The sequence below is a fragment of the Dermacentor silvarum genome, chromosome 7, assembly GCF_013339745.2.
Source record: "Dermacentor silvarum isolate Dsil-2018 chromosome 7, BIME_Dsil_1.4, whole genome shotgun sequence".
Taxonomy (NCBI): domain Eukaryota; kingdom Metazoa; phylum Arthropoda; class Arachnida; order Ixodida; family Ixodidae; genus Dermacentor; species Dermacentor silvarum.
Genome location: NC_051160.1, coordinates 156,933,230 through 156,960,178, shown reverse-complemented (window position 1 = coordinate 156,960,178; position 26,949 = coordinate 156,933,230). Strand labels below are relative to the sequence as shown.

The 26,949-nt window shown below is 47.0% G+C and overlaps 1 protein-coding gene across 1 annotated transcript in view; it reads left to right on the top strand.

The window, feature by feature from the left end:
- The window catches only part of LOC119458612 (DNA polymerase theta), a 176,457-nt gene that overhangs the window by 33,119 nt on the left and 116,389 nt on the right, over positions 1–26,949 (top strand). Inside the window, exons 8-10 of the mRNA XM_037720452.2 lie at positions 9,224–9,443; positions 12,531–12,683; positions 22,313–22,525. Coding sequence (XP_037576380.1) covers positions 9,224–9,443; positions 12,531–12,683; positions 22,313–22,525 — 586 coding nt within the window. The remainder of the gene's footprint in view (positions 1–9,223; positions 9,444–12,530; positions 12,684–22,312; positions 22,526–26,949) is intronic.

Sequence of the window (26,949 nt, the reverse complement as noted above, 5' to 3'; positions counted from 1 at the left end):
GCTCTGACCTTTGTATGCGCTGTGCTTTCGCCGCTCAGTTCCCATTGAAGCAATAGACTGCACGAACCTTCGGTCGCTGCTCCTGCCGCGTTTGCTCACGCTTGCGTTCTTAAGGTACCTACATACTAGTGACAAAACGCGCGGCACAAATGCGTTGCGATGGTCACACTGACCCGCGTTTTGCGAGACGCGGCAGTCACATGACATCACTTGACGTCCCGTTTCACCTAGTTCCCTTCCGAGACTTCTCGTGAAAGCGCGCGCTCCGTTCTCCGTAGCAGTTGCTTTATTGTTTTGGCGTTTCACTGGGAGTCGCTCAAGCTCAGAGAGGTCAGATCTGGATGACGTATTGGTGACTGAACATTATAATCTTAGCGTGTTCTTTGCTTGTGCAACCACGGTGCGACGCCGATGTGCCAGAAAGCAGACAGCGGTATGTGAAGGCTTCATGAAAACGGCCTCATTCACTGGACATGGCCTCTGAGATTTTACGGCGTGCGCGTCACTGTTCGATCTCAGAGCTGCTGCGATGGAATGCGAAGCGGCGGCGGCGCGCTTGGCGCGCTCGAATTCACGGCGTGAGAGTGAGCCCACGTGTGCGTGCGTGCGAGCGTGCGCGAGGCGGGCCTGCATCCCTCGACCCGGCGATCTTGCCGCCGCAGGCGTGACCTTTCCCCTTCCCTTCATTCAAACCTGACCCCACCCCTTGCTGCAGCTGGCCCAGCCCACCAAGCCGGCACTCTCCTTTTCCTGTTGATGTTGCCGAAGGAAAAAAAAAGTATATATATATGTATATATATATATTTTTTTTTTCAACGCGCTGGCGGCGTCACTCTCTGGTTACTGCGCAAGTCTCTGCGCTTCACTTCACTAACTTGATACTAGGTGACACTATACGACGCCATCGTGTCGCTCGCTCTATGTTTCCGATGCCTCACACTTGTGCGAAACCACACGCGTCCACGCATCCAGTACCTGGTGTGACATTCGAAGGATGAGTGCTTCGACGAAGAAACGTGAGATATTGACCTTGTCTGCAGTTCTCTTTGAAGATGAGCCCGCGCGGGCGCACACTTTTTCCACATCGCAAATCACTTTCAAGATACGGCGGCCGCCGCCGAAGTGAACGCCTCCCTTTCTCGCCTCTCCCGCGGTGCCTAGCGCGGAAGCGCGCTTCTGCCCCCCCCCCCTCTCCCCCTTCTCTCTTGCGCGCGCGAGATTGAGTCGGCTGACCCCCGCAAGCTTTCACTCGCACACACAGCGTACGGCACGGCGACGACGTTGCCGTGTTTGGACTTTACATGGAACCTCAAAGCGACGTCCACGAGGATGGCACAAATGCGCTTTGCAATAAAATGTGCTTCTGCGTGGTTACTACTCCGATGGCGACAGCGAATTCGCACCCCCTACCGGCAGCTTCTCCGCATTACTGGGAACTTATCTCGAAGGCCATGCTTTTGTACATGGCAATCGGCAGAAAATACGTCATGGTGGCCATGTTGTAAGTTCACTATCGCTGGCGACTGTCGTCCGGGCGTCGCAACTCGAGAATCAAACGTCTGCGCACATGAGATTTTGCCGATTTTGTGCCTGTGCGTGTAGAACAAGAAAAATACTAGTACGCACTAACCGTTTGGTGGGCAATGAGCGACTACGGTTAAGCGGTCAGCCAATACATGGGGTTCAATGGGGGCTGGGTGGGGGAATCTTCGCGACTACGTTTAAACCGCAATTACGCATTAAGTGAGTATGTATTAATGAGGTTTGACTGTACTATCCTTACTTCGTATAGCTGTCTGCTAATTTGCTGTCGCAATCGCAAAGACCTTCGCCTTTCGGGCGAAACTGGGACTTTTTTGTTCATTGCAACTTTAGTGTATTGGGGGTAAATCTTGAGCGATAGTACATACGGTAAGCGTTTCTTTTTCAAATTTTCGTGCCGAACCTGCATATAATGAAATCCTTTTTATAACGAAGTTTTTCGGGAATTTGTCAATTTCGTTATATCCAGGTTTAACTGTAGATAGCTATACGGACTAAGGATACTGGTTTTATCGACTGCATAAACTTCGACACATTCGCTTACTAACTGAATTAACAAGCATGGTGTCAACGCGCCCAAGCAAACATGAATAGATCACACTCGATGACTGCAGACAACCACTGTCAAAACACTGGAGTGTGCAAGCACGGCGACAGCAGCGAGCGAAGGTTCGTGCGGTCTATCGCTTCAACGGAAACCGAGCAGCGAAAGCACAATGCATACAAATTTCAAAACTGTATGGAGATCGCTTTCAAGACGCGGTGCACGTGACAGCCTGCATCCGCGCAAAGTACAAGTACACAGAGTAGAAGCCACACCCCCTCTCTCCCGCGCTGCCTTCCTGCTTTCCTCCTTTCGTGTGGGAGATTGAATCGCCAGTTCCCCTTGCGCCCGGTCGCGAGATATGCATTTGGTCCGTAGCTAAACGTTGCCTCCCCTCCCTCCCTCGCATTCCCCCACGGCCTTTCGCGCGATGGAAACTTCGACACATTTGCTTACTAACTGAATTAACGAGCATTTGCTCTCCGCCGTGCATTCGCTCTCCATGAAAGTGCGCTTTCACTCGCACATTTCACTTGTTGATTAGAATGGGTGTGTCATTGCACTTTTTGGACCACTTGAATTTCGTATTCGATTGTAACGCGAGGATCGACTTCAGGTAGCACAAATCTGGAAAAAAAATTGACGTTACAATCGAGTAAATATGGTACTCAAGGACGGGCAATTCGCATTATCACATGTAACAGCTATACATCAGAGGCATCTCCATTGCTCAGTTGTCATTGTATTTTCTGTCCAAAAACTAAATAAATATTCGCTTGGATTACTTGTACATAAAAAATGTTTGCCGAAAGCTTCCATTTCCTTTAATTACTAACAGCAAGTTTCATCACTTCTTGTCCACCCGACTCGCTTCAAACAATAGCTACTTATTACCAAAACCTAGCTCTAATTATGGTAAATTTACTGCCAATTTTTCAGCCACATTACTATGGACTTTATTACCATCTCATCTTAAGCCACTATCTGATTTTTGGAGATTCAAATCTAACCTCCATAAACTTTTGCACCTGATGTAATAATGCACCGATTACTTTCTTTGGCAGTTTTAATGTGTTATTAAAATATGTTCTTTGTGTGTGTTAACTAGTGACACCAGCAGTACGCTGTTTCTTTTCATAGTTGTGTATATTTGGTGCATGTATTTAGGTATACTACTTGCTACCAATGGGAGGTCCTCTCTGCAGTCTGTTGACTCTGGGACCTCCCTCTGCATGTATGTATCGCCCACATTTGTAACATTATTATTGTGCAATAATAAACTGAAACTTAGCCGTTGCCATACTTCTCATGCCTGATTAACTGTCTTCCTGAGGCGCTCGACATGGAGGGCACGGCTAGTGTTCCAGCCCTGACCTGGGCGGTGCATAAGGCTTCTATAAGCCCAATACACGCCCCCTTTCTGTGAGCCTCTTTTTGGCTTCTGGCAGTCACCTGGAAAGGTGAATGCACCAGAACAATGCATTCATTTGGCAAGCTGACAGATGTGGTGGGGATTTGCTGTCTGATACTGCATGGTGCATGCATCATATATCACATGCACAGGACAGCTTCTTCTAGCATAACAAAACCGAAAAGAAAGAAAATCCAACATATTCACGTCGAATCTATGTCCACACTAGCAATGACATATGCATAGCGACTTTAGCACTGGAAATGCTGCATCTACAGGATTGTAAATCAGCCTATTTTTTTAAATTTGAGAATGTGAAGTGGGGTGGGGGTCGAATTACCATCAAAACCAAAACATGGCACCACCAGTAAATGCGAGACAAACAAGTTATCAGGGGCGCTACAACATGGTTACACTTTTATGACTTCTCTACAGCTCTACCCTTAGCATTCGGCTAGTATTCTGAGTGGTGGTTTAGACGGGTTTTTCAACATTTTAAGGAGTTTTACAGCGCACATAGCACTTGTGGTGGTGTCGATAGTTCATGGAAGGGCCGCTGTTCCAAATCACGGTGGCACTGACCCTCGGGACGGCGCCGCTTCCGGGGAGTATCGATAGTTCATGGAAAAGACGACACCGCTTACGTGTTTCTCTTTCTTTGTAGCGCTTCGTTTAATGCGTTTGACTTGGCTGCCAGCCAAGTTGCTGGAAGCCAAGTCCAGCCAATAAATGTTCGCTATGGAATGCGCCTGCGGGTATGCCTTTTTTTTTTCCTGACACACGTGATATGGGGGAAGGTTGACTTACAAGTGTGTAAATACGGTAATCTTTTAGTTATTTTTCTTGAAGAACTGTATGGTGGCAGCTTGTCATACAATGTGCTTAAGGTTCGTAGCTAAACAGGCTATGTTCACAATTTATACACTGGAAAAAATACACAAAAATATCAGGGTGTTTGTTTACTGTTTATTAGCCTAGTGTGATGAGGGGGGGAGGGGGTTGGTCAAGAAGAGCATGCGGGTGGTTCTGTGAGGCAAGCATTAATTGCTGTACTATATATATGATACAGTATGCAGTTATAGGTTTTCTGGAGGATAGTGGAGATATTCTTCCTCGCAAGAGAACGAATTTGATGGCAAAGTTTATTGTTTGCATGAGCTATACTTTTTCTTAGAACTACAGTCGGACCCGGATACTATATCGAACCCACATAGAACGAAATATTGTGTATAACTAACAGCAGTAAAATCTTCTTGAAAATTTTCGTATAAAATTTTAATTTTAGATATCAAATGACCTATATATCAAACTTTCTTGTGATCATCTTCAGATTCAATATATCCGGGTTCAATTGTAATGTTTGCAGAATAGGTAACAAAACTAAAATGCCAGCCGTGTTTACGATGAAGATAATGTGGGGTCTGCCATGTTCCAGAAGCTAACAAGGAGGAGCAACAAATAACTCTCGGAAGGAGAGGAAGAAGGTGCCCATGATTACAGTATAGACCACTTATAACGTAACCGCTTATAGTGCAGGACCGGATAAAGTGCAGTCTTTTCAAACTCCCGTTAATTTTCCCATAGCACTCCATCTATACACAACTATCGCTTATAGTGCAGTTGCGGGAAACAAAATACCGGTTACAGTGCGGCTGCCTGGCAGTACGGACGTCAGCGGAGACGGCGAACGCTCCCCTCAAACGGGCGCCCCAAGGAGTGCTTGAGGAAGAAAGAGAGACGAAGAGGAGGAGAAGGGCACGTGGTGCGAACGAACAGCCAGTGAGGCTGAAACCAGAACCTTGAGTGCGAGAAAATATCACGGCGCGCATAGCGAGCTAGGGCCACGAAACTGCCAACGTCAGCCAATGCTCGCTTCACGATAACGGCAGTAAACGAAACCTCAGGGAGGGAATGGGCGGCGCCGGCACGGCACGGCGAAGGGCGCGCGGAGACCGTGAAATGTGAGCGAGGAGGGTGGCAGGAAAGCGGATTCCGCCTTGGCAACTCTGCCGCTTCGGTGGCTCCCCTCCCCCTCCCTCGTAGCTCCCTCACTTTCGACTGTCACCATGCGCGCTCGCAGGCGCCGCCGCTCCAGCCGGCTCGGTGCCAGCTCCCTGAAGTCTCGTTTTCTGCCGTTATCGGGAAGCGGGCGTTTGCCGGCGTGGGCAGTTTCGTTGGCCGGCCTGGGACAGCACTGCTGCTTCCCTCTGCGCCGTAGCTGCAGCGTGCAAGGTCAACACGTGACTAAAAAGTAGAGGAAGCATAAAGGAGAAAGAAGGGTTCACTGCCATTTTCTACGCGTGGCTACGGTAGCGTGGCCGAGACATTGGCACGTACACGCATGTTCCGGCGCAACGCAGAATCGGCGACCTTGCCATTTGAGAGAGGGTGAAATTTCCGCCGCGTTTTTCTTTCTTTCTTTTTCTTCTTTTTTTCTGTTTTGTTCGCGCGCAACATTGAGGGGTCTCTCCTAAGCTTTTACTCTATGGCGGTGCCGGAGCAATGCCGGTCGGAGGCGCCGCCGCGTGATTTGGTTCGAATTAACGATATTCGACTGTAAATTGAATGCAAACGTTCTAGCCGCATTCCTCGACTGTCGCATACGCGTGGCGGCTCGGTGCACATGTTCTGCATGTGTGCGGGCCTTGAAAATTGTTGCTTTGGTTATAGTGCGGTACCGCTTATAGTGCGGATATTCGCGACTCCGGCGACTTACATTATAAGCCGTCTACACTGTACTATGCAAAGCAAGGATTAACATAAAACCAGGTCTATAAATAATATGGCCTATCCATTGAAGGTATGAATAGTTAATCAAGGATGATGTAATAAAATGTTACTGAAACTTGTACAGTGAAATCTCGATGATACGATCACGGCTAATACAAATTTCCGGATGATGCAAATTTTTCTGAGGTCCCGGCCGGGCCCCATTACTTTGCAACGTGCTATAGAACGGTTGTTACGAATCGATTTTCGACCCGCGTCGGTTGATACGAATAAACGCCGCCCCACCGACGGCCACGAAAGAGAACAGCGCACAGTCACGCGAGTTTTCCCTTCCTCTTTTGGTGCGAAGGCGCGGGCGCGGCGCTGGACAGCGTGGAAGCCGCGACTGGGCGCGAAGAGTTTGAAGCGGTGGCACTTTTGTTGCTTTTCTTTTTGTCTCTTCGCTCGCTGCGGCGGCTGCGCTTCCCCACGCGCCGCCGCCGCAGCAAGCGAAGGTTCGTGCAGTCTATCGCCTCAACGGAAACTGAGGGACGTAAGCGTATACAAAGGTCAGAGCCGTGTGGAGATCGCTTTTAAGATACGGTGCGCGCAACAACACCGACAGTCGGCACAGGCGCAAAGTACAAGAACGCATTAGTTGGCAGAGTAAGAGCCCCCCCCCCCGCTCCCTCCCTCCCGCGCTACCTTCCCGCTTTGCTCCTTTTGCGTGGGGAGATTGCGTCGCCAGTTACCCTTCTGCTCGGTTGCAAGATACGCATTTGGCGCCACAGCACAGCGTCGCCCCCCTCCCTCCCTCTCTCCCATACCCCCACGGCCTTTCGCACAACAGAAGTCGCGTTTGCTCTCCGCTGTGCGTTCGCTGTCCGTGAAGATGCGCGTCCCCGGCGCGCTTTCACTCGCACATACGGCGCGCGGTGACGACTTTATCGCCCTTGGACTTGTGCTCCACGTCTCATGCTCCTCCTCCGCATCGCCCTCGTTGATCTCCTCTCCCATCGGTGGGCACACCTCGTGCTCGCTACCACCCTTGTCGGCGAGATTTTCCCGCGGAATTCGCACTTTCGTCTCACGCGGCTGCACTGTAAGCGGCATGCGCATACATGGAGTTCTATGGGAGGGTAAACGGGAGTCGGAAAAGGCCGCGTTGTAGCCAGTTCTGCACTATAAACGGTTACTATAAACGGTTACGTTAGAAGTGATCTATACTGTAAATGCTTTTTACGTACGTGTGCCTGAGTGAGTTCACCTCTCGACTCTTTAATTTAGCTAGTTTTAATTGTGTTTCGATGATACGAATTTCGGCTAATACGAATTTTTTCCGTGATCCCGTGAGATTCGTATCATAAAGATTCCACTGTATTAACTGGAGCTATGAGAAATATGCTCCATCTCTTAAAGCAATATGTGATACGTCAATATGTGAAACGGCAATACTATGTCAAGTTTTTGTAACAGCTCAGATATTTCTTGCAAGGTTTGTGTAATCTCTTTTTGCATGGCCAAAAATATACCTGCATAGTCGCTGACCGTTAAGCCGGAAAGTGATAATTCGGACATGCTTGATTACTTGGAAAGCTCCATGGCACTGCCACTAGCCCCATAGACGTAATGTACGCGGACGGCTGAAATTTCGGTTTGGCACGTATAACCCCAGAAAGAAGAGGAATGAAATTTCGGACATTTTACAGCGCGCCATGAGATAATTAGGACTCTCATGGTGCGCTCTCTAATTCGGAAGGTAGTGAATGTTGGTTTTGGGTAGTGCTTTCATAATAATAGTCTCTAGCGAGTTTTTAGGATTTTGTGGCTGTTACTGTCCCTCTCAGTGATGCCCTGCATAGATAGCAGTGTACCAGGTTTATATTTGAAATTAGGATACTACATTAAGGGTGATGTGGCCGCAGAAGTTCGCAGCCACATACTCTTGGGTGGCGCAGTCCCTATAAGAGCAAGTATATTAATTAATAAGGAGTGGCACCTGATGACATAAGGCACAGAAAATTTGGCTGTTGGCTCTACCACTTGAAGCTGATCTGCAATGGCCATAATTGGCTTCACAGGGTTCTCACTCATCACAGCCTGAACCTGCTTGAAAAACACAACTGCCTAACTGGCGTCTGACCACTGGCAGCACTTATTTCTTTCCTCTTTCTCTTCATCTAAGATGATAATTGGCTGTAAGCTGTTCTCTTACCCCAAAAAGAGAGGATATGGAGGTATTCCCAAAAGTGTTGATGTCGAAGTCAGATTCAGATTTATTCCAGTAATGTGGGACATTTTAACAGGTGCAAAATAAGTAGCACTATAGGGTGTCAGCATGTGATGTTGGGTGACTAAACTGCAAACTGTCAGCGTGTAAGGCAACTAGGACAGCATACGGATTCATCTTGTGTGTCCAACTAGGAGCATATTCTGGAATAAATGTGCTAGGTAGGTGACAGAGGGGTTATGAAAGACGAGTTGAGCACCTAGACAGATAGAATGAGAATGTTGATGTCTATGGTGATGCAAAGCCATGTCCTTAATTGTTTTTTGCACCTGGTAATTGGTAGCTGTAGGTATAGCAAACAAGATGCCTAACCTTACTAAAATCATAAATACAAACACTTGCCATGAAAACATGTCTTTAGTATTTTCAATGAACAAATGTGTGGGAAAATGGGCTTGGGCTTTTCCTGTGTCTTTATTCTAGTGTAAGAAAGAAAGATTGCTCAAGAGAGTCTCCATTGATCACTCTGGTGGCTCAAAGAAAGGTCAAAGAAATAAGGAAACACAGTAGAAAAGGAAGAAGTAAACAATTGGTGCAGGTGCAGAAACATAGCCACACAGAAAAGTTCGAACGAAGTTGTTGTATTTCACCACTATGGCACAGTGAAATTGCCATGAAAAGTGGCACCGATGTGCTTTACTGTCCATCAGAAGGTTTGGAGAAGAGAAACACAAATGTCTATTGAAGCAGAGCAGCAGTGCCACCACAAACAATGGAATCTTTGCAGTTGGGCCAGCATTTGTGCGAAGGTCCTGACCTGCGACCTGTCCAGCGTCTGCCTGCCAGTGCATCAGATGACCCAGAGGGCCTCCTTGCATTGTGCCTGGAGACTTGGGCTGAAGGGCATGCACTGCTAGTCTTCTGCCCGACGCGACGCTGGTGCGAAGCACTGGCAGCCTCACTGGCCCGCACTGTGCAGCAGCTTGTCACCGGCACTCACAACCCAGGTAGGTTATCGTCTGCTGCCCATTTTAGAGAGGTACTTGACACAGACATTAAGGAGTTGGTAAAAAAAATACGAGTGACAGCGCTCCTGGCATGCCACAAACGCAGGCAAGCTAACCAAGTTTGGTACAGTGCCAAGAACGCTGTTGCTTGCCGACGCCGAACGCACTGGCGACATTTCATGGGACTAGCGCTGGACGCGTCGGTGCCTACGAGCGACAGCGTTCCTGGCATGCCACAAACGCAGGCAGGCTAACCAAGGTTGGCACAGTGCCAAGAATGCTGCTGCTTGCCGATGCCGAACGCGTTGGAGGCTAGCCGCTCGATATCAATCGGCCAGCTTCGCTGTGTCTTGAGTTTTGCGTGGCCTAGTGCAAGCTTACTCGTTTTTTTTTCTCCTGGCTCAGCGCGCAGCGGAGAGAAGAGAGGCAGGGGTCGGGAAGGCAGGGAGCTGGCGAGGAGGAGACCGCGTGCATGCGCGTCCTCCTTTGGGTTGCCAGGGCTACCGCGGCTACGCACCACAAATTATGGCTGGCTTAAAGCTTCGCTGTTAAAAAAGAAGATATTGCTGAATTAGAAACTGTACAGACTAACACAGTGTAAGCTAAATTTCAATCTAATTTTGGCAGGTACAAAAAGCTGGCATGAAGTGTTCTAAGCTGGGCTAATTCGTTTACATTCAACTTGGCAAACAATGCAGATGATGTGACGAGTGATAAAAACATGATAAGAACAAGCAATACGAAGACAATGCATCTGTCCTGTTTGCATCCATCTATTGTACCGTTTTCTGTGCTGTCTGCCATGTTGAACAAGAGTTATGTGCAATCACCTGTACTGATGAGAGAAATGGCAGTTTTACATTAGGAAAATGCGGAAAGATTGCTCACCTAATGCAATTAGGTTGGAAAAAAACAATGTGAAAAGAAATCCTGGTGTACCAAATTCCTGTCGTGTTGCGACACTGCGTCTAGAAAGCTCTTGAGGAAGTTTTAGGACGATCAATTATGAGAGTGCAAGTTATGGATACCTCAGCTATCTTGTGGGCAACTTTGTCTGGTTATGGAGACAGAGCTTCTGCACATGTATAACTGCATAAGTAGTTTGGCTAAGTTTGGTGCTGCTTTCTGTTACTCTGAGCTTGCGTAGCTTGCTTACTTTTATAAAGGCAGCCACAGTGAAATGTTCAAAGTGTTGTGCAATATTTGATTTGTCAGTTTCAACAATCATTTGGTGCTGGAGTTTCTCATGAGTCTCTTATGGGAGCTGAGCAGATTGGCCATCCCATTTCAAATGGTCACCACAAAACAGGCACTCCATCTAGCTTTTGAGAAATGTAAAAAGTGGCACGGACCTCATTTGTGTCAAAACTCAGATGAGTTACCTAAACAGTGAATTAAAATCATGATACCACCTGTGTTATGTACTACCATGTCTCAGATTACATGCTATAGGCAAGCTGTTCAGCATGGCATTATGAGCGCGTGGCAATGCTGCTGTCACATTCATTTCAGGCAAGAAAAATAAGTTTAGACAAGATTTGATGGTGGAAATTTTCTTTGAAGGCAATATTAATGTGTGGCTGAGTTTTCACAACCTCCTTGGCAAAGATAATTGTTCAAAGTGGTGAACAGCATAATAGAAGGGCAGTGTCAGCACACTCGTAGGCTTTCATTGCTCACAGCAGTGCCTCTTTGCAAATGTGCTTCCTGTCTACCATAAATATAACGGTTTTCTACTTTTCTGAAAAAAAAAAAGGAATTGGAGCAGTACTGAAGAATTGTTCAGCAAGATCGATAATGGCTAGTTTGGCATTCATCATGTGTTTTTTTGCTAGCACAATGAAAAATACTGAGTGTGGTAGACAGTTCTGTGGCTCCACAGTTTCTCGTCTTTTTCATTGCGCTAAAAAGTGCATAAGGAATAGTTTACAACGTCAGAGCCAAGCATATGTTCTGGTTTTGTAGTTCGCCTTTGTAGGCAGAGAAAAAATTGTGGGAGAATCCATCTCACGATGGCTGCCGACGGTAATGTGTCAGCTACGAATCAGTATAGCCGTGCAATGTATTGCCACCAGTTAAAGAAGTTATGTATAAGGCGTGTAAGTGGAACTCCTCCTTCGCAGTTCCCTAAAAACACTCGGCACCATCTAGTTCCGCCTCCGCGAAGCACGTACGTGGCCTCCATATGCACAGCAGTGTGTGCGAGCGCTGAGAAATGTGTCGTGCGGCAACCGGGCTCCTCTCGTACTTTTTTCTGGACACGCTGTGCCATCTAGTGGTGCTGTCGAGAAGTTCGTGCGTGGCCTCTGAGACAAGAAGCGTGGTGTGCCGGCGCCTGTGAACAGTTCCCTCACTTGGCTGCACACTCAGTAGCACATACCCAGTGCATTCGTGATGCAGCTTGCGAAAGCACTGGTGTGAAAGGTTTTCATTGTAAAACGGCACCTATGCAATGCATTTGTGGCACAGCCTGATGAATTGAGTTGCCGTCCTCGAGGAGCCTTTGTGACATGGGTTTGATTCTGCTCTTCGTCGGAGAAATTTAGGGGATCTTTTTCGTCATTTTAGAGCAGCACATTCCCAGTGGTACATACTTAGTTATCCAAGTTGGCGTCGGAGACGTTCGCTGAAGACGAGCACAGATTGAGTGCCACATACCCGGTGCTCCAAGTAGGCGTCACAGAGTTTCTTAGAACGGCAGTTTGTACCCAGTGCTTCATTTACAGTGACCCATGCCAGCATGAAAGAGCTTTGTTGACTGTGTATGTACGCAATGGCACATACTATGTGACCCGAGTTGATCCTATGGTTGGTTTCGAAACCTGTTACCTCAGCACAGCAGCCCAATGCACTAACCATTCGACCACAGACTGTGACCCAGGTAGGCGGGAAAACGGTTAGATTCAAACATACAAAGATATATGATACACTGTTACAAACATACATAGATAGATAGCCCCCCGGAAAGTGTGTGAAGTAGCCTAAGCATCCTAATGCATTAAAAGAAATGTCTACTAACATAGCATGTGCCCTCTCTCTCCAAGTGTGGTTATGATGCACAGTGGTGATTCGTCGTTTGCACTGCAGGTGACCCACGGCAAGAACTGGCCGAGAAGCTGCGATCCCAGACGTGCACGGCAATGGGTCAACGTCTGCTGGAGCAGCTGCGGTCCACACCAGGAGCGATGGATCCCGCTCTGGCCTCGTGTCTCTCCGCACAAGTGGCATTCCACCATGCGGGTGAGTTTCTATCTCTGCGCTTAACAGTACCTACTGCTGCAGCTTAGTGGCTAGAAGCTGTGATGCTCTGTTGCCGAGCGTCAGGGGCGTAGCCAGGGGGGGGGGGGGCTGACGGGGCTTCAGCCCCCCCCCCCCCCCCCCCCGAAATTTTTTTCGTGCTGGCATGCACCGCTGACCAAAACATTCTGGATTTTGTCTACAATGTCTTTTTGACGCTCGAAAAGACATTTCGGCACGAACATTGCGAACTCGGGCTGAATTTTGTGGCAACGCCCTTGTAACTGGAGTCACATAACGCAAGGAGCCCCATCCGAGCACAAACTTTCAAGGGCTTTTCGATAGCGAGCCTGCGTGTTGCGGCATCTTGCAACGGCCGCGGAATCTATGGAGCGCATGGTTTCCAATTCCGAAACTTCATGGGTATAAAGCTCTCATAAACTTTTGACGCGAAAGGTGCACTGACATTTCCAAAGGCTAGCTATAGATTTTCAATTCTGGAACTATATGGGTTTAATATGTTCTTGTAAACTTGGGCTGATATGTGCGCACTGGAGCCCTTGGGTCTCAGCCGTTCAAGAATTTTCACACACACGAAAATACTAAATATGACCGTGACTGCCAGCTGTCCGCTGATAATTTTCTCCAAACATTTTCAGGAAGGGCGCCCAATGTGATCGATCAGCTGGGCCCGGGCAGGCAAAGTAAAATAAGAGAAAACAGAAGAAAGTTAACAGCCTATTATTGAGGCAGTTCTTTTTTGCGGGCGACAAGGTCTGGCTCTCCGTGGCCATAGGGATAGCCTCCTATGGATTTAAGCAAAACCCCCCTGAAAATACTGGTGTTTTCAGAGCGCTTCTTTACATGGGCGGGCTCATTGTGGAGATACATATCTGAAGAACCATTTGGAAAGTTGCCCCAGTAATGCCTCGTATTTAAGCCAAGATGTACAATACCAAATTATAGAAATTTATGGTGGAATGATCAACGAAAGAAAGCCTAGATTCAAACGTAAACGCTGCAGGCTGCTCTCTATAGTTGCTGACGAAATTGCGGATATTGCTGGAATCGAACAGCTTACTGTTTGTGCAAGGTACCTGAGCAAGGATGCCAACGATATCGAAGGAGTGTTTTTAGGTTTTAGCACCGGAATAGATGCCCTCTCTCATTGCGACTGCAGGTTCTATATAAATGTGTACAAACTGCTATAGATTCTAGTCACCTCTTCCAGCACAGAGAGAATATTTTTTAACATGTGATTGCTAAAAAAACAACTTGCGCTGTACAATGTCTGAGGAACGCATGGTTAGGCTGGCGCTTCTATACGCCCACAGACATGTCGGTATCAACATGTCCGAAGTCAATGACCACTTTGCTAAACTTCCCCGCCGAGTGAAGTTAGTCCTTTAGATACCGAAGCAGCAAAAATCAGTGCAAGTAAAACGTTCTGTTCCTTCAGGTTCATAAACTCGTAATTATGACAACTTATGACTGTTCATTAGCTTTTAATACTGCAGAAATTTTCACCGTTTATTCTAACAGTTAGCATCATGATCAAAATTACCATGTGAATATGAAAATTAAAAGGACACAAATAACCAATTTTGACCAACCTTGTTCACTGAAAGCCCGGCCCCTCATGGCTTTTCCCAACAAACACACTCGGATACTGGGTAGTTCAACTTGCCGCATCATCTGTGGCTTTCGTTTGGCCTTTTCTTTCCTTTTTAGCTACCGGCTTTTACTTCCTTTTTGAACTGAAGCAATACCCTTTTTTAATTTTGGGTGCAGATTATTTGTTGCCGTTCTGCAGGCAGTTAAATTATACATTTTCGTACTGATTTCTGCATTATTTCTCTATTATTCTTCCCGTAAGGTGCTGTCGCGACCGCCGCATGGCCCAAGTACATATCACGATTTCTGCAACCATAGTTTTGTTCTTGCCTGGATCGTCTGTCTTTCTATGCCTAAACTTTAGTATCTGTAACTGCGCAACGTGTTTATTTGTCTTGTTTGATGCATTATATACAGTGACGTTTGCTTAAATACGTAGATTTATTGGAGACTGATACGTATATTTAAATATCTCGTTGCGAGCTTTTGTGTATACAAGCAGTGAACTTTGTTTCCAGCGACAATTTTCGCCCTTTATCGAGAATTGTATCTTCGCATTTGTATATTCCATTCCATCTTCGCATTTCTAATGTACATTTTGCAGAACTCCTGCTTGTTATATTTACTCACTGTTGCGAATATAATCTCGGTGTAATTACAATACACGACCGGTAACGCTCCTGCACAATCTATTGCAACGAAGGACAGCACCATTCAGGTTTTTCCCTGGATGTTGCATATGTGCAGCGCGAGCAAAAGTTTGTGGACCAAAGGTGCCACAATATAATTTTTTTTCTTCGCAGCATGGGCATTCCGGCTGAAATCAAGAGCGCAAGCCTACATGCGCGTGTTGCACCAATACAACGCATTAAGCCAATTCGAGGCCGCGGAGCTGTGCTATAATATATTAAAATTTTTTGCTGATGCCATGGTATCCAAACTTCTGCTCACGACTGTACAAAAAAGTAAACAAGGTTCTTGAATGACAAAGATTTATCAGAATAGTATTTGTCCTCAACTTGTTCTTTTCATGGCCTTTACGTTTTTCCCATCAGCTGCATGCACTGCTTTGCTGGTTTCGAACTGATATAGTTCTAAAGTTCGTGTGATATTTACTTTACTTATTAAATAGACAAAAAAAAAACGCGGAAGCATTGATATCAGTTATTTCTGCCAGAATTTTTGGGACATACGAATATATTCTTTTATGAAAAAATCATATTTTGCTTGACAGCGGGTAGCATTCAGTAATTCGTTTGCAGCATCTAATATACAATGAAATTGGCAATGCAGTTATTATTCATCTATTTGATCCCTCGACAAATTCTATAAGGAGCAGGCCGCGCTGCTATGTGAGCTCCCCCTCCCCGAACAAAATTTCTGGCTACGCCACTGCTGAGCGTGAGAGGTCGTGGGTTGTATTACACGCATTTTATGCAACCCATGCAATACACATGACAATTGCGGAGCAGTTTCGGACACGAACAATGAGTGTATTCACATCACCGAAAGCAAAGGTGGTGCTCATGAGGGATTACAAAACATTTCAAAAACACACCAGCCAGCCTGGTGCAGTGGTGAGGGCTGTGTGGTGGTAAAGTTGAGAGTTTGACGTAAACCCGTCTGGTCAGAAGGACACCCAGTAAAAAGGAAGGGCCAAGAAATCAACCAAAGGACTTAAAAATGTTTTGAAATCATTTATATGCCTACCCAACGTGGAAACCCATCAGTCCATCACATAAGACAATCGCTTTCAAGATAGGGCCCGCAGCAGCGAGCAAGTTGACCTTCGTGCTGCCTCTCACTTCAATGCGAACTAAGCGGCAAGAACAGAGCGCACATGAAGCTATCAGCACTCGGCGCTCTATGCCCCCATCGCAAATCGCTTTCAAGGTAGGGCCTGCGCAGCCGCGCTTCGTAATGGTTCGATGTGGATGGATTAGGCGCTAAAAAGCGATAATGGCTTATACAGTCGAATCTGGGTAATTCGAACTCGAAGGGGCCCGGAAATTGGTTCGAAGTAAAAGAAGTTCGTATTAAAGAAAGGACGTATTTTTGAAGTATTCGAGCACCATAGCACGAAACACGAACGGTGTGAGTCGTGAGATATCGCGGCGCGCAACCGATCATGCCGGCCGACGCTCGGTTCCTGATAACGGCAGCAAACGAACTTCAGCGAGCAGACGGCGCCGGATGGCGACGGGCGGGCGCACGCGGAGACCGTCGAAGGTGAGGGAGGAGGGTAGCAGGGAAGCGGATTTGGCCTCGGTAACTCCGCCGCTTCGGTGGCAGTGGTTTCGGTGGCTCCCCTCGCTACCTCTCTCAGCTCCCTCTCAGCTCCCTCCCCTTCGACTGTCTCTGTGAGCGCCCGCCGCCGGTACAGCCGGCCAGCGCAGATTAGCCCGCTCCCTGAAGTTTCATTTTCTGCCGTTATCGGGAAGCGAGCGTTTGCCGGCATGGGTGCCGGCGCCGCCAGTCCAGCCGGCCCGGCTCCAGCTTAACCCGCTCTCTGAAGTTTCGTTATCTGTCGTTATTGGGAAGCGAGCATTTGCCAGCGTGGGCAGTTTCATTGGCCGGACTGGGCCTCCGCCACTGCATTAAGGGGTCTCTCCTAAGCTTTTGCTCTATGGCGGTGTCAGAGCAATGCCGGTCGGAGGCGCTGCCGCGTTATTTGGCGTGCTGCTGAGAGCACTGTCGATCCGCGGTATGTTCGAATTAACCGTCGCAAATGCTTTTGCGTTCGAATTACCGAGCGTTTTCGCTTATTGAAATACACATAACTTTGACGGGACCACAGCGTCAGTTCGAATAAACCGGCAGTTTGAATTAAGCGTGTTCGAATTAACGAGATTCGACTGTATGATGATCGGAACGTCATCAGCGCACATGGTGCCGCCTGCAGTAGTTTGCTTGCATCAATGATTCACCTTGCGCCATCGTCTACAGCAGTTTGTGTCACCACAGCGCTGTCGTTTGTACTGGTCGAATCAAGTTTCATAACATTGATAATGACACTGAGCTGCGTGGAGATAAGCAAGTGGCACAATGCTTACGCCTACTTGGACAACTCTCAGAGGAACTTCTGCATGAATTTTTTATAGGCTTGTGCGAATATTCAATATTTTCTAATATCAATCGAATATTAAGCTATTCGATAGTCGCTTGAGCTCGAATTTCAGTATTCAATGTTTTGAAAGTATTCGATATACGAATGCACATATTTTTCCACGTATAAGTCACACCCCCAATTACAGCATTCTAAAAGAAAAAAAAGATTCATAAGCAAGAGCCTGTAAACAAATTTTCTGTGCAGGTGGAATTGTAAGAAATGTAGAAATTGCATTTTCTCATGAAAATATCTCATTAATGGCCTTTCAAGATAAACCAATTCTATAGATGAACTTGTTTCCTTTTTGCAAGCAATGAACCAACCTTTCTTAGATTTGTCATCATCCGGCTCTTATTTCGAGATTTTATGCAAATTCCACAACTATTCTAGCTATTTACATCGCAATATTTCTAAACTAATTAATATTTGCTTTGACTTAACCAAGAAAACGCTATTTCCACAAGCCTAGTTTTTTAAATTTCAGCTCCATCATAGGAGTTCTGCTAACATGGCTTCTTTGGGGGAACTGAAGCATAAAAACCCTTCTGAAATATTTTTGGTTGGTGTCCTGACCCCTTCCGTTTTGCTAGGTGTGGTGGCAGCCAACACCACATGAGAACATTGTGACAGGTGGAGTATGCACCCTTCTGAGACCATTGGCACCACTTGGAACATAGACACAAGTACAGTCTATGTACCTCAATAAACGAACTTCAGTACTATAATGACATTCTGAATTAATGAAGTATTTAAATGTTTGTAACTTCTTATCCATAGTACACCGTGTATTTTTACCATAAATACAGTTGACTTTTGTTAATGCGACCCTGATGGGACTGCCGAAGTTGATTGAATTATTCGGCGAGTTGAATTAAACAAGGTGCCGAAAAATCACGAAAACACACCGCTGATTCATTTGTCAGTATTCTCCCGATTCTGATTTGCCCCCAAATCAAACGCGCGCACCCACTTTCATCCTGTCAAAAGCAGAAAAGTAACATAGGAATGACATTAAAGCTCCTAAAGAAAGTGGAAATCTGGAAAGTGGAAAACGCACACCCGAGTTTTTAGCGAGTAAAATGGGGAAGGGTCTAATATGTGTTGCACAAAGGGCGGCCCATTTCCTCTCAGCTTCGGCACATAGTTGTAAGGTCAGCTTCGCCGCAATGCATCCGTGTTATGCGGTAAAGCATACGAACGTCATGAAGGGCTATGCGGTCGTGTCCGGTTGCACCGTGCAGGCAATTTTCGGCCCAATTATCATAAAAGCAATAAACAAACAAAAAAGGCGCGTATCAGTATCGGGTAACTACCGTTATCAGGCATTGTGATCTACGATTATTACTTGAAAACATTCTAGGGAAGAGCTGAAAATAGGCGTTTTCGACAGGAGATGACGTGTGTTCAACACATTCACTGTCCCCTAAATTCCGCCGCGACAGACGCTACCACTAAAGGAGTCGCTCTTGGTGTCACCATAGGGGTCAGATGCGTGTGTGCTGATTGGTCAAGTTCGAATTATCTGGCGAAGGCCAATTTTAGGATCCAAATAATTAAAGTTTGGGCCCGTAGAAATGCATGGACACTGGCTGAGACCTTTGGCCAGGATTGAATTAACCAAAAAACCTAATTAACTAAAGTCGGATTAACGGACATCTACTGTATAATGATGTGTGTTTATGCACGATTTAAATATAATAAAATTTCACTGCCGCCGTGAACGAATATCGAGGCAATAAATGGGAACTGGCGCGTACGCAGATGGTCAACGGTCGAGGTACATGCTGTTGCTTGCGAATACATTTCAACGGCCACTGAAGAGTAGCAGAAGACTTGCCGTCATGTTTCCGTGTAAAGTCCAAATGCGTTAAAGGGCAAATTCAGTGATTTTTTGGCCATGTCAAGCTAATGCAATATTTAGGTTCCCGAGACCCCCTGTCATGTGTCTGATGGCAGAATTGTTCCGCAAATTTAAAAATAATTTTAAATAATCAAGAAAGCACGAAATCAAAACCGTAACCTGATCGAGCAGCCGAGCGAACCTCTTCGTGTGATGTCACGAGAGGCACACCAGTGGGGAAGGTGTGCAAGGCATGCTGGTCTCACACGCTGGGCGAACGAAAGTGGCGAAGAGCTGATTAGTGACTTGCCGAACCTTCGAGTGACAATGTCAGCTGCACCAGCTCTTTGGATTTGTGATGCAGTGACAGATGCAATTCCATCAAATTCAACAGTCACAAATCACCGTTCACATTTGACCCGCTACCACGAGAGCCAACGCTCATGTGCAACGTATTGCGCTTCTTGTGGTTTTATGTGTTTTATGTCTTCTCAGGAAAATGCTTCGCATACTCACTACATAAGGTGTGGAGCACAACTTTTCGTATTTGTATCCCACAAGAACGCAGCTGACAGCCCAAAGCACCGACCAATGCATTTGTTTACATTGGCAGGTACAGTGACCGCTCGTCGTTTGCATGAGATATAATGATAGCAGCTCATCAGTGACATGAAATAATGTTAGAATATAGCAAAACATGCAGATTTAATATAGCAAAACATGCAAATTTTGTGCATGTCAGCACCGTTGCATCCTTCCGAGTCACAGTGATACGAGCAACCACATGCCTTCGAAAACAGCGAGCGGGAGACCGTAGTATGGGAGCGTTGTTATGCTGCCTACTTATCATTCTTCATATTCTCTTCATGCACACAAATAATCTGTTCGGTAAAGTAGACATAGATTAGGACATTGCGCATATGATCGTTCATTTAAAGAATGCACAGCTTCTTCGCGGAAACGCCAATGCCAGCGTTGATGCCATTGACAGCTGAATCAGGTGCTTGTTACACTACTGTATCGAAGGGGCCTCCGCTTGCCACCCATTTGGGATACAAGGCAAGCAGTGCACCTCGGAAGCTAAATAATGAGTCAGCATAACAAGGTGTACAAATAGACCCAAGTATGTAGTTACATTAATCTTCATTAATCATGTTAAGCATATTAATCTTCAACCCCACTCTTAACCGAGAAAGTGTAAGAGTGGGGTTGAAGATTAATATGCAGAAGACAATCATTAGGTTCAATAGCCAGGCAAGGGAACAAGAATTCATGATTGTCAGTCAGCCTCTAGAGTATGTAAAGGAGTACATTTATCTAGGTCAATTACTCACAGGGGACCCTGATCATGCGAAAGAAATCTACATTAAGAATAAAATTGGGTTGGAATGCATATGGTAGGAATTGCCAAATCCCGACTGGGAGCTTACCACTGTCGTTGAAAATAAAAGTGGACAATCATTGCATTCTACCAGTGCTAACTTATGGGGCAGAAACTTGGAGATTAACAAAGAAGCTCGAGAACAAGTTAAGGACCGCACAAAGAGTGATGGAACGAATAACGTTAGGCCTAACGTTAAGAGACAGGAAGAGAGCGGTGTGGATCAGAGAGCAAGCTGTGGTAGTTGATATTCTAGTTGACATTAAGAGGAAAAAATGGAGCTGGGGAGGTCATGTAATGCGTAGGATGCATACCCAGTGGACCATTAGAGTTACAGAATGGATACCAAGAGAAGGGAAGCGTAGTCGAGGATGGCAGAAAACTAGGTGGGGTGATAAAGTTCGGAAATTTGCAGGCGCAAGTTGGAATCAGCTTGCGCAAAACAGGGGTAATTGGAGATCACAGGGAGAGGCCTTTGTCCTGCAGTGGACATAAATATAGGCTGATGATGATGGTGTAGTTACATTTAATTTAGAGAAGTGCCGGCGAGTGCGAGTCGAAGCCTTCGAGAACAGCAACATACTGATGTTGATAGCACACCGTGTCGTCACTTCTAGCTTTTTGTGTGTGCACTGTACGAATGAAGAATCGTTTATTTCAAATCTGTATGGTCAAAACTGAACTAGAGAAGTAGTTTTCTTCATTCTAATGGCTTAAGTAGCTTCAGGTCAGCTGCTCAGGTCCACCAGCAGTAGATGCACGAAATTGCCGACTGTGATAGCCTTAACCTCGGCTAAATGCGATCAACATCAGCTTACACTGTGTGTGCAGATCGCGAGGGCTGAAGTTCATGCAGCCAACAACCCAACACCACTTGCGTCCCATCTCTTGCCCGTTCACACAATATGTAACTTTTTGCGACAGCAAATTCTCACGCCAAACACTAGCTCACTATCACTAGCTCACTCCTCGGCCCTGCCCTCTACCATTCATTCCCAGCATGCTCTGCGTGTATTGCCTTTTACGTCATAACACAATGTGGGCAGTAGCTGAGGAACAGGCAAGGCAGGTAGTACGAGGAAATAATGAAATTTATTTGTAAAGAATCAGCACAACTCCCAAGCTTGATGTTTACAAGAAATGGCAGAAGCTTGCAGAAGAACGCACTCAGCAAATTTTATTTAGATCTGTTGAACTGAAAAAATCACTGGAGTTGCCCTTTAAGATCCCATCTTATCTGTGCGAGTGAAAGTGTGTGGGGGTGAGCCGAGGAGTATGGTGGCTTGGTGCCGACATGATAGACAAGTCGACCATGTGCAGAGGCATTGGTGCAGTCACGTGATCAAGCGTGGGTCCCCTCATTTAGCCCGGACTTGGCTGTGGATGGCTGTCAGCACAACTGACATCAAATTATAGTCATCGACAGTTTTAAAATTATTATTCAGGTTTTGGAACCCATGCGGGTTGCAACACGCCAGTAATAATTTTGACTTTGTCAGTGACTGTAATTTTTCACATTTTTGAAACCTCTACTGAACTTGATGAGCATTTAAATCTATGTGTCGCTGTTTGTTGCTTTGTCTTTAACAACAACTATACCAGCGGCACTACCCAGTGTGGCTCACTTAAGCATGTTTGCTGATGTTTGCTCTCTTGCCCTTCGTCCCCTTCCTTTTGGCTCACCAAAGGTCTGACGATGGAGGAGCGGGACCTGCTGGAGTCAGCATTCCGGGAAGGCACCATTCGCGCCCTGGTAGCTACTACGACCCTTTCGTCTGGGGTGAATCTCCCGGCACGGCGAGTCATCATCCGGTCGGCCAACTTCCAGGGGCGCCCCATTGACTCCCTCTCCTACCACCAGATGGTGGGGCGGGCAGGACGCATGGGCCTTGACACACAGGGTGTGTTCAATGAAGGCTTGTGAACCTGTTTCTCTACGGGCACTAGGCATTCTTGAACATATGTTCACATTTGTTGGTGCCTGCCGTGCTAGCAGAGTGGCTGTGGTGTTTTACTGGGCCTGATAAGGTGGCTAAGCCTGATAAGGTGCTGAGATTTCCGAGGTATACAGTCGAGCCCGACTATATCGAACCCGTTTATATCAAATTATCCCGTATATCGAACAATTTCTAAACACGGTAAATTTACATTGAGAATATATAGCAAAAGTTACTGTTACATCGCACGAAAATAGCAACGACAACCGATATATCAAACTCCATGTGCCTCAAAAGTGCCCCAGCAAGTTGGCTTTCCGTCACGGTGGCGGGGAAAACTGCCGGCGCCACCCTAGAAAAAGTGGTTTAGACCCGGCTGTGCATGGGCGAACACCCCCCTGCAAAAAATGATCCTGGCCTGCTCGCAGCGCTTACAGCCAATCAGAGGCCGTCGTGCTTTCTCTGAGGCGCGAAGGCGGTACAAGTGAGCGCCATTTTTTCTTTCTTTATGCTTGTGTGCCTGCTGCTGCCTCTTTTCCTCGAGTCCTCATTCAGCGTGATCCGTGCTGGTAGTGTTGCCTGTTGGCGCTCTGTGAACTTTCTTGGCGCGCTGTTGTCATGGCTTGTGCAAAGAGGCAGAATTTGCCGTTCGCCGCGAAACTCGAAATCATAAATCGAGTCGAGCGCGGTAAGAAGAAGTCCGACAACGCCGCCACGTACAAGATTCCAAGGAGCACCTTGAGTACTATCCTGAAGAACAAGGCAGACATCAGGGCCAAGTCGGACAAAACGCCAGGTGCCCGTGGCGCCTGACGTGTGCAACATCGAGCTGCGTTTTGTTTGGGGGCAAAAAGTGCAGCAACATCGAGCTGCGTTTCTTGCCCCCAAACACTAAATATGCCATGTACAGTATAGACCACTTATAACGTAACCGCTTATAGTGCAGGACCGGATATAGCACGGTCTTTTCAGACTCCCGTTAATTTTCCCATAGCACTCCATGTATATGCATACCGCTTACAGTGCAGCCGCGTGAGACGGAATACCGGTTATAATGCGGCTTCCGCGGGAAAATATCGCCGAAATGGGCGGCAGCGAGCACACTTTTCAACAAGATGTGTGCTGCCGGCCGGCGTATACATTATGCAATGCAATCAAACTCTCATTAATTCGGACTTATTTGGCCGCACATCGGTTAATCAGGACTACTTTCGGAGCTTGGTGAGCGAGGAGCGCCGCAAATGTGCGACGCAAAAGAGCAAGAACGGCGCTAGCGTTCAACCAAAACGAAGCGGCGGAGTCCGCATCGCCACAGCCATCAGTTGAAATTGTACGTGAAAATGACAGAAACGCCAGAATGTTTCGAGCCTACTTGTGTCTTTAAAGCCTGAATTCTTGCGTTTACCGCCGCATACAACACCGCGTTGGCCGCGGGCTTTCATAACTGCGTAGTCGTCATCCACGATCGCGTCGATAGCGGCCGCGGTTTTCTCTGCAGCGGTTGCGGCGAACAGTAGTTTCGATTTTACTCTGTACGCGCGTCGGCCGCGTGCCTAGAAAACTGCGTAGTCGCCATCGATGATCGCATAGACAGCGACCGCGGTTTCTACTGCAGTTGTTGCCGCGAATGATAGTTAATTCGCCCAGACTCAGTGCGTGCGTCGGGCGCGTGCCTTCAGCACCGCAAAGTCGCCGTTCATAATTGTGTCGATAGCGGTCACGGTTTTTTCCGCAGTGGTTGCGGCAAACAGTTGTTTCGTTTTGACTCGGTGCAAAGCTGTCGAGCTTGAAGAGCACCGGCTACATCGCGATTATGTTTTGCCAGCTCACTGGCGAAAATGTAATCGCGATGTGCGCGCGATAGTACAAAGCGTGTCTACATGCTTGGTCTACATGTTTTGCATATGTGCAGTGCTTGAAAATCGTTGTTTTGGTTATAGTGCGGTACTGCTTATAGTGCAGATATTCGCGACTCCTGCGACTTACGTTATAAGCGGTCTACACTGTATCACCATATCGAATTATGCCATATATTGAACTAATAAAAGTTTTTTTGCGAGTTCAGTATACCCGGGTTCGACTGTACATGACTGTGGCGTGAAAAACATTTTTTTCCGTCGCGCGAAAGGCCGTGGGGGTATGGGAGAGAGGGGGGCGGGGGCGACGCTGTGCAATTGCGTATCTTCCAACCAGGCGCAATGGTAACTAGTGACGCAAGCGGGAAGGCAGCGTAGGAGGGAGGGAGGTGGGGGGGGGGCTTCTACTCTGCCAACAAATGCGTTCTTGTACTTTGTGTCTGTGCCGGCTGTCGGTGTTGTCGCGCGCACCGTATCTTGAAAGCGATCTCCACACGGCTCTGACCTTTGTATGTGCTGTGTTTACGCCGCTCAGTTTCCGTTGAAGCGATAGACCGCACGAACCTTCGCTCGCTGCAGCGGCCGCGCTTCCCCACACCCGCGTTTTGGCAGTGGTTATCTGCAGTCCTCAAGTCTATTCTTGTTTGCTTGTGCGCGTTGATACCACGCTTGTTAATTCAGTTAGTAAGCGAATGTGTCAAGTTTATGCAGCCGATAAAACTACTATCCCTACTCCTTATAGCTCTCTACTAATTTGCTATCGCAATTGATGCTTCGCCTTTCGGGCGAAACTGCGACATTTAAAGAAAATTATTACTTTGTCTGCTTCATGCGAAGATCGTGGGTACTTGGACATTAACCTTTCAACGTTCGTAAATTCAAACGGATGCAAAACTCCCAGTCACACGCTTCAATTCTCGGATATGCGCGGCTGCTTGGTCTACATGTTTTGCACATGTGCAGGGCTTGAAAATTGTTGTCTTCGTTATAGTGAGGTACCGCTTATAGTGCAGATATTCACGACTCCGGCGACTTATGTTATAAGCGGTCTACACTGTACTTATTTTCATGCTCTTTGTGCTTCATCAGGGGTGAGAGAAACGCTTCCGTTATGAACAGGATCAGCCATCCATGAACAGTAGATGTTAGAGTGGCAAGAATCGAGTGGAAGGCACTGCTGCGAAAACCCGGTTCGTATCTGGATCACTGTCGTGCTGTTGCAAAAGAAAGATGAAAGTACAGTCAGTGCGTGCAACTTATCTTCATCGGCGACAACTAGATTGACTAGGCTTCTCTGGTTTCAGCTTCGAGGAGGTGCCGGCAACATGGCCGACGACCATGTTGGCGACATATCAAAACGAAAATAGTGACACCTGTACTTATTTATCCCTTTTCCAGGGACTGCATTTCACCCGCTAACAACCTAAAATTATCGCTCAGCAAAGATGCGCCTGCATGATTTGCAACTTACTTGAATGGTATCATTGATTGTATCTGTTGTGCATGTTCTCGCCAAATCTCGTGCAATCAGATTGTTTATGCGACGCGAGTAGTGTTGTGTTTTCTGTAAAGTGTGCGAGCACCAGCGATTATCCTAGAACCTGCGATGAGTCATGTATAAAAGCCGACACGCATGACCTACAGTTCAGATTCCTGACGATCGCCAACTGTGCTCGCCGCTTTCGTTGTGCTTTGAGTGTCACTTGCTTTTGGGGCGCAAGTTCGCCCAATAAATTTAAGGGTTAGTCTCGGATACACAGTTCTTGCTGCTCTATTCTTTACCATCACTACGACGTGATATCTGGTGGAGGTGCCTGCGTGTTGATGCATCGGACGCCCCCGCAACGCCGTGAAGGCAGCACCAACGCCGCCCTGGACCATCGAGCAAGCCTCAGGCTACAAAACTTTCTCCTCAAGTGCAAGCTTCTACCCGAGAATACCAGAACGACCAAGGCCAAGTCAACAGCTGCGATGGCAGCCACAGTTTTGCCATCAATGATCGTGCTGCAACAGCTTAGGGAGCTGACTGTGGTCTGTGGATCATCATTGGAAGACCCCAACTGCTGGCTGGAGATGTTTCAAAGAATCGCCACTTTCTACAACTAGAACTGTGAGAACAAGTTGCACCACGTATACTTCTCCGTGGAAGATGCCGCCAGGACTTGTTTCGGAATTGGGAGACTACTCTAACCACATGGGAACTGTTTCGAAGCAGCTTCCTAAAGACCTTTACAAGCATCGTCTGAAAAGAATGCGCCAAATTTCGACTGGAAACACGAGTGCAGCTACGTAACGAGAATATTACCATTTTTGCAAAAGAGATGACACCTCTTTTCTGTTACACCGACCTTCTCATTCGCCATTGCCTGGCCACTACCTTTCGCCACAGCGACGACTGTACACTGTCCCAACCCGTGGCCGGTTAGGTAGCCCATATCCAGAAAAATGAAAGCAGCACCTGATAGAGGTGTGGTTGCTATAGATGCCTAGATGGCAACGGGTTAGAAAAAAAAATGTTGCAGTTTCACCCGA